Here is an 11,522-nt window from a genome sequence, read left to right as displayed (position 1 = left end):
TCGTCGCCGCAGTGGTCAAAAGGACCGCGCTGGCTGGACAAAACTGTTTTAACAGTATTTTAATCCTTCGCTCTCGAAGCTGTTTTAACTCCAATCCGTTCCATTTTAATTAATTCCATCGTATCATTTTTTTGATTGATTAGAGATACCAACATATTTAATAGTCTTAACACTATTCTGAATAATGGTATAATAATTTTTACAATTGAAAAGCTGACAGAACTATTTTAGCGTGATTCTATTACCATTCTATTATCGCACTGCTATAAAAATACAATGATGACCCACCGTGGTCAAAACGGACTTTCCAGCGTCTAGGATATCTGTGCGTCGGTTTAAAGCGTCGATCGCATAAATCGACCACGCCGGGGCAAAAAAGCGCGTGGACCGCGCGTTCACGCCGACAGCTTTTTAAAAGCCAGTTAATGGAAGAACAAAGAAGACGGAGGGGCTCGGAGGGTTCGGAGGCTGGCTGGCTGGCATTTATGCAAAGCTTTTGTGACTCGGAGTCAGAAACAACGAATTCCTGACGTCGTCGCGGGGAGAGTTTCCACGGAGTTTCCGCGAAAGTTGCTCTTGAAGGAGCGAACCCGTTAAATTCAGTACACTCGGGGCGAAAGTTGTTAGTCTCATTTCTCAAGTGAAGAGATCCCATTCGTCGCCGTGAGAGCGTTCAAATTGAATGCGTGCGATCCGCTGCGGCGCGGCGCGTTCGAGGACGAACCCTTCCCGATGCTGAAGAGCACCGAATCAAACCGAGTTTCCGAAACTATCGGCATTCCGGAGACTGCGAGAATTTCGAGCCGTTTTTTAACACGATCGGATTTATCCTTCGGCCATCTTCGAGATAAGCTACACGGTATAACAGCCGGGAAACCCTGCCATCCAATCGTTCATCGTATAAAAAAGAAATAAACCTATATCACGGCACACCGGCAAGGTGTGAATCTCGGTTTCCGTCTGGATCGCCTGCTTATCGCTCGTTATCCTCGAAACCGCCTGCATTTTGCATAATAAAGCGCTACGTATGCCGAATCGGGCCCGGCGATTCTGGCCGAGCGAATTATGAAAAACGATCAGATCCGATCAATTATCCATAGATCCTAGTAACCGCTTCACTAGGAATTCCTTCTTACAACGTCGATTGTCGCGTCGCTTCGTAAAACTCGTCGAATAAAATTTCAGTCGAATACGATACACTCTTGATATTCTTCTAGGAAAATTTGCATAAAGTAATGAGAGGAACGCGATAAAAATAATGCAAAACTGTTGCCGGAAGCTGGAGAAGACCTGGAAAATGATCACGGTCTCGCGGGAGTTTAGAACGTCGAGAGAAAAAGAGAGCACTACGTGGAAGGGTATAGGGAGAGAGACCGGATGTTTTCAACAATTTCGCAAGGTGGAACGAAAATTTTGGTCCTCGAAGCATCGTTTGGCTTCTTGCTCGCGTGACACGTGCATCCATTACGGCGTCCGTTTGCGCATTTCTCCGACTCATCCGAGCATGATGAGCACTCTGCGTTATTAGAACTAGAACAACGATGATCTCAGGCGAATATGAAGCGGAGAGCATAATGGCGCGAGTTCATTTTTTCTTTGGAAGGACCTGTAGAAGTTTCAAAGTACGGGAAACTGCTAATTTTGGAGGGTCTTGATGTCTGAGGCTACGTTGGCAATAGTAGAATACGAAGGAAAGAAATAAAGGAAAATTCGAACTATGGTCGATGAGCGGCAGGGCTTCCATTATTGCGACCTTGCTTGGTTGCCGAGGTCTCCGATTCTTTTTTAACGCACGGAACAAGCAACTCAGACGCTTAAATTGCTTCGTTAAATCGTCGAAGGCGTCGTCTCTCCTTTTGTCCCCGTCCCGTGCACTCGATTGTTCCTCCTATCGCGCTGCTACTCGTCGAAGAACGGTTTGGATAAAGGGTGGCATGAATAATGTAATCCGTATAATATCAGCCGGGCAAGGAAGATGAACGTAACTAGATACAAAACACGAGGGCGCGGCGGCGCGTTCCTTGGTCTTCGTGTACGCAGACGAGACAATGACCAGATACCGAGGATTTTTCCATTCGGTTGCCGATGATGTCCTTCCTTCCTTCCTTCCTCTCCTCCTCGCGTTCCATGGGATTCTCGATGGCCTTTGTTCGCGAGTAATTGAATGAAAAATTCAGAGAAATCTGTGTCGCGTCGGTCAGCGGGAATTCCGCGATATTTAATCGGCGCCGAGCTACTTTAGAATCGCTTTACCGATGTCCGAATACGTTTCAACTGAAAATGTGTACCGCGTAACTTATCGCCGATGAACCTGTGAAAAATATTCAAAAATTGATGGCGTCCGGCTTTCACGGAATCCGAGAAAAAAGCGCAATCGCTATTAAAATCATGAGCCGCGTAGAAGTTTGAATCGACGAAGGGGAAGGTCGCGCGGTGCATCGGTGTAAGTGGCAAGCCAATAAAACGAAACGTGAAATAATATTCTGATCGAATGTACCGGAGCTGGTAGAATAAACGATAAAGGCGGGTTTTTAATCACCAGGTTGCCCTGATAACGGGAGTGGCTTTATTGCCCCGTATTTTCAGTGACTCGAACGATTCAAACAACAACGAGCCAGCGCCGAGGATACGACCTGCAATAATCCGACCACAAAAGGCAGCAAAGCGAGTCAGCGGCTGTTGGATAATCTGCAATCCTCAGCGTTCGTCGACATGGTCGTTACAACGTTCTCGGATGTATTGCTTATTGTAATGACGAGGAAAGCGGCGACGCTGCTCGAGCGCATTTTCGCGAAAACAAAACTATCTCGTCGGTTCTCCGAACGGTTTATACTGTACACAGCATGTTTGATCAATTTGCAAATTTTCTGGAACTCGGACACTATTGATTTTTAGTCGGTTCAGGAGAATCAGGGAACAATAGAGATTTAACGTTTGCAATTTTCCTAGAACTCGGACACTCTCTATGTTTAGTCGGTTCAGAAGAATCAGGGAACAATAGAGATTCAACGTTTGCAATTTTTCTATCTCCATTTTTAGTTGGTTTAATAGACTCAAGGAACAATAGAGATTCAATCGGACACTCGATTTTTTGTCGGTTTAGAAGAATCAAGGAACAATAGAGATTCAACGTTTGCAATTTATCTAAAACTTGGACACTCAATTTTTAGTCAGTTTAAAACAATCAAGCAACAATAGAGGTTCAACAGCAGTCCGGAGAACACACCGGTCGGTCGGAGAAGTAGCAAGGGGCGTAGGTGCAGCAGCCACATTCGTTGCGAATGCAGAATTGCACGCGAGACGCCGGCGGTTTCATCTTAGTGGTCGGACACCTAATCGGTACTGTTGGAGGTGGTAGCTGGCATTCGGGCATACAAACGGGTCTTGGTCGTGGCGGAGGGGGTGGTCGTGGTCTACATATCTGGAAAATCATCCTCCTTATTATTTCCACAAGCGAACGCTTCTGTCACGTTCTCGATGTTGATTTACAATCGTATAATTAAACACGTACCAAAGGTGGACACGGGGGTGGAGGACAGCAACACTTGGGAGGCAGACACGCTTGTGGAGGTGGACAACCATTCGACGGCCAGACATAGGGGCCAGGCTTAGGACCGTGGCAACATGGCGGCGGCAAGGTACTAATCCGCCTTTTGCACTCCACAGGAGGACAACAAGCCATTCTACCACCGCGATTTCACTTGCACTGGGAACATTATGCTAAGTAACTACACGGAAAAAATCTCTACAAATTTTCTAGTCGCATTCTGCCGAAATTCTGCAATCTATACACCTTGAACTTTACAGCAAATCAATCACCTTTCATCTGTTTTCTAATCTGACAAACTTCTCCACGTTTTCTATTCGTTCAACCACCTCTGACTTTCTACCCCCGTTTCGGCATGATTAAATATTCTTATTGGCAGAAACTAGTTCGAGTGTGTATTGAGATATACACATAAATACCAGAAGTTACCGAAAATATTCAGATACAGGGGGAAGAATCTCTAAAGATTTTCTAATCGCATTCTGCCAAAATTCTGCAATAAATACACATGTCGAACTTCTCTGATTTTTCATTACTTTTACTTTGTTTTCAAATCCGACAAACTTCTCCACGTTCGTTTTCTATTCGTTCAACCAACCCTGACTTTCTACCCCCGCAAACGGGATCCGCGAAAATTGGCAGAAACGGAATTCGAGTGTATACTGAGATATATAAATACCAGAAGAACGAGTCACCGAAAGTATTCGGATACAGGTTTGCCACAGCAATCGATCCACTTCAGACAACAATTAACTCTTTTCGTTGGCGGAGGTTCTGGCGGAGGGCAATTTATCGGGCGCGGGTAATAGCACGGCGAATACGTCGCGCTGTTAAAAACTGCGTGTTAATAGTTTCGTCGCGATTTCAGGTGGCCGTTATTTACCTGTCGCAAGTGTAGGTGAGCTGGAAGCGAACAGAGGAAGAGCCGGTGGCAGGTGGCCGGATATTTAAACACTTCGGGCATCCTGGATCGCAGACGATCCTCGAGGAACAGCTGGAAGCCACGCTCGGTGGATATCTTGCTATTGCGGCGTTCATAGTCATTTTGCTAAGTTAAAAGACAATTTTTCGATTGATTCTTATCGCTGAAAATTTTGACGAGAACAACGGACTTCGATAGGTCGCGTAAGGTTATCCGCTATGACTTGAACTCATTCGTAATCGACGTTGATCACAATGAAATTTGTTTCTGCTATCCTTGACAAATTCGAAACAAAATGATATATAGGGTGTATAAAAAGTAATGATAATCTACACCTGTGTAAGCTACTTGGCTTAGATCAAATGGCTCCTTTAAAATCTTTACTCTTCTGGATGAGCGGAAGGTGTTTACTAAAGGTAAAGTACTTTTGAAATTCGTCGATGGGATAGGGTGAAGAAGAACGAGGAGGACAGTTTGGTAATCACAACAGATATTATAATAAATTGTATCTTTACAGAGGCAGATACATTGTAAAACGAATAGGGATACTTTCACGTAATATACACGCAGTCGTACATTGATCTAGGAATCGATCGGCGACACTATATACAACACAACCACGGAAGCGTGCACGATATACTGTCGAAATTTGCAGGCAACGCGGTTGTACGTTTCAATTTGGCACGCGGTGCACCCACATCCTCTATTCCAGTGTCCCTGCGTGTACCTCCGAGTGAAAACGAATCCTAAATGCTCTCTAGTCTCTTTCGTTCGAACGAGACACTGGAATGTCTCTAGCACGGACACCAATTCTTCTCGCATCGGAACCGAATTATCCTCAATCTCGAAAATCGACTAATTATTTTGATTACTTTCAGCTCCATGAGAAACGGAAACCAGTCAGGATATGCTTCTCTCCTTTTCCCTTCTACCCCTCTCTCTCGCTCTCTCCCTGTTTCTGAATTCGATTCTAACGAAAGCGAACCCGAACGAATAATGAATACGTACATCGAGATACAAAAAAAAAGGATGTATAAAAAGAAGACGACAGAAAGAAAAAAAAACAAGTAAGTACTTAGGCGATAGTGTTATAATAAAGAATCACTGCGCTGTGTTTTGTACACTCGACTCCGTTTCCCTCCTACCCCGTAGTTCTCGATATGAGCGAAGCCTCGCGATGTCCACGACATCCGGAGTACACCAAAAGAAAAATGTCGGACACGGCACAGTTTGGCAGACCGAGACGACGCGATGCGACCGATCGTCGATATATATTTTTACAATTGCCAACAAAACTAAAAGAAACTTTCTTCCTACAATGTTCCCGTAGCGTCCAACGGTGTCCTCTCTCGTCCCTGGTTTACGACGCTGAAGAGGACGAGCCACGTAGGTCGGCCAAACTGTACGCGGTTCGTTTTAAGTACATCGATCGAGAGCAAAATCGTTCTCCACCGTTTCCGCAAGTAGCGGATCGCGTTCCGTTGCTCCGACAGAGAGTTTCGTTTCGACGATATTTCATTTTGATTTACGGCAGGGAGTTCCAACTTGTGGCTCGCGAGTTGTACGCGGCACGTTCCCCGCTTAGATTCTCCCCCCACTCTTAGACTTCGTCGTTTGTGTGGAACAGGGGCGGGCATTTGTCTCCCACCAGCATCCGTCGTTAAAGGGAGGTTGGTGGGGGAAGCAGGAGTTTGAGGGGCCCAGCCCTGCGTAGAACTTCCGGACGGGGAACAAGTTGGAACTGCCTGATTCACGGGACGGACAGAAGGTGATTCGAGTCGGATCGGCTCGGATCGAGTGCAGCCTCGCCAAACGATACGCGTTCCGTTATTCGTCGGACAACCGATCCCCTCCTCGAAGTAGTGGCCATCGTCGAACATAGAAGCAACGTTTCTTTTGTGCTGAGTTTAACGCCTACCGAACTATTTACAAGATAACTTACAAATTACAACATAAAAAAGAAAACGTCGGCAACGAAGAACATCCCCGCACTCTCTCCCCTTTCGATTCATCGAGAAACGTTCTCGCTCTCGTCCATCGTCGCACACACACTTACACGCTCTCTCTCTCTCTCTCTCTCTCTCTCTCTCTCTCTCTCGTTCGTTCATTCGTTCTCTTTCTCTCCTGAATTATTATTCGAACTCACCGCCCGACCGTTGCGTTACAATTTAAATAACTAAGTTATGTACAATGCACACACGCGAGTCGTCAAAGTGACGATCGAACACGTACCCTTCTGCTTCACGTTTCGCGATGAAATCGTTCCGCTCCGATAACTGCGACTACCCTTTTCCCGAAATGCACCCTTACCGTACGCCGACGCACCCTAGTCATCGATTTTTCCCCCGGAAACCGATTCGAACAAGTACGAAACGCAAAGAAACACACAGGACCCGATTCGCAGGTGGCGCTCACGGCTCGGAGACGGTCAAATCGAGTCCGTATAAACCAGTTTGCCGAACGTTAGCTCGAGAGGCTTAAACCTACATACGTTTACACTAAGGCACATGAAGCGAGACGTGTTTCTTCTGGAATAGAGGTCGCGATAATGTAACCGATCCCGTACGATTATTTACAAACGATAGTCGATATGTAACCGCGGCGAAGGACATTGACCAATAACGAGGCGCGTGCTAGCTTACGCGATCGCCTTCAGCACCCGACAAAAACATTTTTCAATCGTTCAAACGGGTCTCGTATATCATAGTCGGTCAACCTTTCGGCGTGTGACGCCCTCGCCGATTTTCATGATTTTTGGATATGTCAGAAATCAACATTCTCAACTACTTTCTCCTTTGCAAAAAACCTCCGTCAAATTTTATTCGATAAGCAATTGATTCGATCTTCAAGCGTTTTACGAACATGCAAAGTTGTTCGAAATATTGAGTTCGACGATATACCCAAAAATTGTTAAAATTGTTGGGAGCGTCACATATTGAAAGGTTCGTCAATCTCTCCTCGAGAAAACGAAAGTGCGCGAACTTACGAACGAAGGAAAAAGATCACTCGGCTCGCTACAAGACACCGAACATCCAAGAGACTTCAGAAATTCCCTATAAATCCGTAGAGATGCGTACGGTAAGGGCTCGACCGTCGATTCGTTTCAAGAAACCGAGAATGTGCTGGTCAAACTGAACGGTAGAAGCTTTGCGACGCGACATTAATCCCTAGTTGAGTGCTACGCGGACGTGGAAAGCGTCCTCGAGTCCCTGGCGAGCCGAGAGCAGCGAGTCCAAGGACCTAACCAACGATCCTTGATCCTCCATCCTCGATTCTTGATCCCGTCGGGCACCACCCCACCACGGAAGTCCTGACTGCTTGAACCGCTCTCGGCCAAAGGGAATTTTAACAAGTGATATACACTATAACAATCGGTAACATAGTTTGTACTTGATGGAAGGAATATAGTGAGGTGCTCGAGCCACGCTAAAGCGTCACAGAAGATGGTTCTCGATCGAAGACACGGAACGCAAACTGCACTGATCGTTAATCGCGAGAGGCTGCGGCGTTGTTCGTCTATTTGATATGTATACACGAGGAAGTATCCCAGAAGCAATTGATCCTCGTTCTCGAGTTCCGAGTGCGTACGCGGCGAACAAAACTGCACCTTGAATTTGATCGTTCGCTCGAACACCGAAACAAACTGGTCTCGAAACGTTCTACGGTCCGTGCGAAAAGTGTTCGTCCATCCTTGAAGAACGAAAACTTTTAGCCTTGTCAATTGTGCCCATAATTATGACAGTAAATGTGAGTTAATTGTAACATATAATGGTTGAAAGTTGAATTTGAATTTCGATTTGAATTGGGTTGCTGATAGTTGAATTTGAATTTATATTTCAATATAATGATTGAAAGTTGAATTTCGATTTAAATCGGGTTGCTAAGAGTTGAATTTGAGTTTAGATTTCAACATAATGAGATTGAAAGTTGAATTTCGCTTTAAATTGGCTGAGTTTCATAATCATGAAAGTGGTCTAAGTGACGTGCACAATTAATCCTTCTAGAATCTCAGAAAATCCCTCAAGCCGTTCGATCCAATATGAAAAAAGTGATTCGTTTCGAAAGGATTGCACGAATACTTTTCACAGCCACTGTACATATATCTCAGGTCCACGGAGTGTGTCGCGGTAGTCCCGAAGAGGTGCGCGGACCTCGAGGGAAAATGTTTCATCGTCGGCCTAGTTATATACAGTCTTGGAAAAACCTCGTTATATTCCATCGAGCAAATACACGCAAGAACGCTATATCTTCGTACGTCGTGTTTCGTGGGGTCACTCCCGAATATCGTCTAGTCCTCAGCGGAAGCACCTTGTTTGTGTCCTAGTTGCGCGAGTTGCGGGCGTTTGGGGGGTACCTCGAGCGAAACGACGTCTCGTGACCCGGCGATTAAAGGCGATTCGCGGATTTGATATTAGACAACAATAGCTTGGAACGTACTGACTTCTAACAACTTCGATATCTAATTCGCTTATGTTCTAACTAGGTGTAGAGTTTCGTAATCTGCCGGCTAGGAAATCCGACGGGAGGACGTGTCCCGTCGTTCTAGGCGTGGTCACCCGGAGCAAAAAATTCCACAACAGCCGTCGCCGCCCGATCCCGCTGCCACGATTAAGTACTGGCCACGACTCGATGTCTATCACAGTCCTTCGCGACCCTTCGACGAGCTCATCGGCCCCGTTGCTTTGCTTGTCTATTCGAAAGTCTAGCTACCTCTCCCCCATCCGATTAATTCCTAATACCCGACAATGATCGACAAAATGCAGGGTGAGTCTCGTTGCAAGACGACTTCAAACAACTCCTAAGTTATTTGTCGCACGAACAAGTTTCTTCAAACAATATAGAGTTCTGTAATCTCTTCTTTGTTACTTCGCCTTTTGATCGAGACATATTGGGCATTCCATTAAAAAAACTAAAGGTGGCACCGATAACTCGATGAAAAAGAAAAGAGTCAAAAAGTAGATTGCAGCACTGTACGTTTTCCTGAAAGCCACGTTTGTTTGTTTGAATAATTGATTCGTATAATAAATAACTTAAGAGTTATTTGAAGTCGTCACGTTACGAGAATCATCCTGTATCGTTCGCACCCCCTCACACGGCTGTTGGCCGTCTCGAAAGGAAAATAGTCTCTTCTCCGGAGCTTGAAACTCTTCCGAAAAATAACCGTTCAGAACTGTTCTGATCGAAACAGCCACGAAGAACCTCTACCTCGAATAACTGAACTATACCGGTTTCGCCATCGGTTCTAGAATCTCGCTACTCGACAATGAAGTTGGAGATCGGTACACGGTACTCTATCGATTCGTTTAGACATACAAAAAGCACAGGAAGATATTCAATGAATTTTAGTACGCATCATTAAGCTTAGATTACGGAGAAGCCGCTACACGACAATCCATCTCTTGCAGATCGATGGTTAGTGCGAAAGGTTTCCTCGTAACCGTTCCGAGAACATAATCGATGCTGTAACAGTGTCCAAGCCCCGGTTATCTCGCCACGAAGCCGAAACTATGCTACATTTTTATATCTCTTTATGTGTTCACGTTTTTTTCTTTTCTTTTCGTACTTATTTTCTCGTGTGTGTATTGATTTTATAGTTATCGACGAAACACTGTGGTGCAGAGTAATTCCTGGGTGCGGTGTTTAATTTTGCGACTTCATGCAGAACGTCGGTTAAAACCGTGATTTTATTCTTTTTTTTTTGCATTTTTCCGGGAGCCTAAACTATAGTCGAGATCAGTGCGTCTCGCGGCTTATCTCGTGACAGACATTTAGGTAATAGTTATCGACCGTCAGAGCGACGATGCGTTGAACCAGGGCTGGAACCGTCCCGGAAAATAACTGCTTGGAACTCTCTCTGCGTTACGTTTCGGGCTTGATTGAAACAGTTATGAGAAGATCTTCGTGCAAAATAAAAATTGTCCTCATCGATTGCAAAAAATAGAAACTCTTCCCTTAGTGACTTTAATAGAGGAGGAATCAAATGTTCAATTTTCAAAATTTCCCAACAATTTCCATAAAGTCTAGTGTGAAATAGAAATTTATCTACTTTCGTAACATGTTCAACATGTTGAAAATAAAGCAACAGTATCTTGAAGTTCATCTAACATTTTCACTGGTTTAAATTGCACCCACTCGTTTTTCTGATAAATGCATAAAATCCGCAGTCTCTATTCGCAACAGTTATTTACAGACATCGGTCCTCCATAACTGTTTCAAGGACCTTAACCGCTATCATAACCGTTTCCATGCCCTGGGTTGAACCAACGGCCATCGTCGCGCTGCGAAGCGGTGACCAAACACGGGTATGGTCCCTCCGTTCTCCGTGTACATTTCTACGCGTTTACATTGAAACCGAGGTCATCGAGGCTGTGTGCGTAATATCTACTCGTCTAAAGAACGTTACGGGTACGTGTTTTTGTGCTGGTTCGTCGTCCTCGTTTCTACTAACCGTCTCTGGTCGACATGATCGACGCGTCTCTCGCCTATTCTCGTAGCCCGGCGATGATCGATCTTGTCGTTCGCATGATTCGCGTCCGAACCGTATCCGGGCTACCCTCGCGCGCAATACTCTCGGTAGTGGTGCGAGGGACCTTTGCGCAAACGGGCACACGCGAATCGCCACTATGTCCCCGAATGGAAGTACTTGGCGACGCTGTTGATCAACTCCTGACGCTACAATTGCACCTGGAACGCTTGCGTCGCGTTCGGCATGATGAAGGGATTCGTGTTGTTCGCTTGTCTCAGATTCCTCGCTGCGATCTCCGCCCATTCAGCGTCGAACGGATCCGACGGTCCGGTCCTACTTGTTTGGTTCAACGCCGCCGATCCTAATGACAACGCCCTCGCATGCAAAGGTGGTGCTCGACGGGGACTCGTCGGTCCTTGCAACGGAGACCGCACAGGCGGTGGCACCGAGCCCGTTATACTGCCCAACCATTGTTCCGGCTTCGGCAGAGCAGATGTCGTCGAGACTGGTTCGACCTGAAACCGTTCATTCACGTCAGCGATCTTCGAACGTTCAAACGATCCTAAAGGAATTAAATAAAGTATTAT

The 11,522-nt window shown here is 45.7% G+C and overlaps 2 protein-coding genes and 1 long non-coding RNA gene across 7 annotated transcripts in view; all 3 read right to left on the bottom strand.

The window, feature by feature from the left end:
- Positions 1-3,202: 3,202 nt before the first annotated feature.
- LOC143213513 (uncharacterized) lies at positions 3,203-3,682 on the bottom strand. Its single transcript, XM_076433431.1, has 2 exons — positions 3,512-3,682; positions 3,203-3,421 (listed from the first exon to the last, which is right to left on the bottom strand). Exons 1-2 carry the CDS (start codon positions 3,680-3,682, stop codon positions 3,203-3,205), a joined length of 390 nt encoding a protein of 129 aa, XP_076289546.1.
- A 556-nt stretch (positions 3,683-4,238) lies between these two features.
- On the bottom strand, positions 4,239-4,591 carry LOC143213515 (uncharacterized). Its single transcript, XR_013009981.1, has 2 exons — positions 4,431-4,591; positions 4,239-4,374 (listed from the first exon to the last, which is right to left on the bottom strand). It is a non-coding gene; the product is annotated as an uncharacterized LOC143213515 (long non-coding RNA).
- A 350-nt stretch (positions 4,592-4,941) lies between these two features.
- Positions 4,942-11,522, bottom strand: part of Numb (NUMB endocytic adaptor protein) — a 74,719-nt gene continuing 68,138 nt past the window's right edge. For all 5 annotated transcript variants that reach the window (XM_076433416.1, XM_076433417.1, XM_076433414.1 and 2 more), the window contains one exon: positions 4,942-11,450. In XM_076433416.1, coding sequence (XP_076289531.1) covers positions 11,142-11,450 — 309 coding nt within the window. In that variant the 3' untranslated portion in view covers positions 4,942-11,141. The remainder of the gene's footprint in view (positions 11,451-11,522) is intronic.

The sequence above is a fragment of the Lasioglossum baleicum genome, chromosome 11 (assembly GCF_051020765.1).
Source record: "Lasioglossum baleicum chromosome 11, iyLasBale1, whole genome shotgun sequence".
Taxonomy (NCBI): domain Eukaryota; kingdom Metazoa; phylum Arthropoda; class Insecta; order Hymenoptera; family Halictidae; genus Lasioglossum; species Lasioglossum baleicum.
This window is presented reverse-complemented; position numbering and strand designations above follow the sequence as displayed.

What these genes read in the sequence shown, in the direction of transcription:
- LOC143213513 (XM_076433431.1), bottom strand. Translation starts at nt 3,682, where the DNA reads ATGGCTTGTTGTCCTCCTGTGGAGTGCAAAAGGCGGATTAGTACCTTG. An exon ending in CACCCCCGTGTCCACCTTTG is followed by an intron (nt 3,422 to 3,511) that starts GTACGTGTTTAA and finishes ATGATTTTCCAG; the next exon opens with ATATGTAGACCACGACCACC.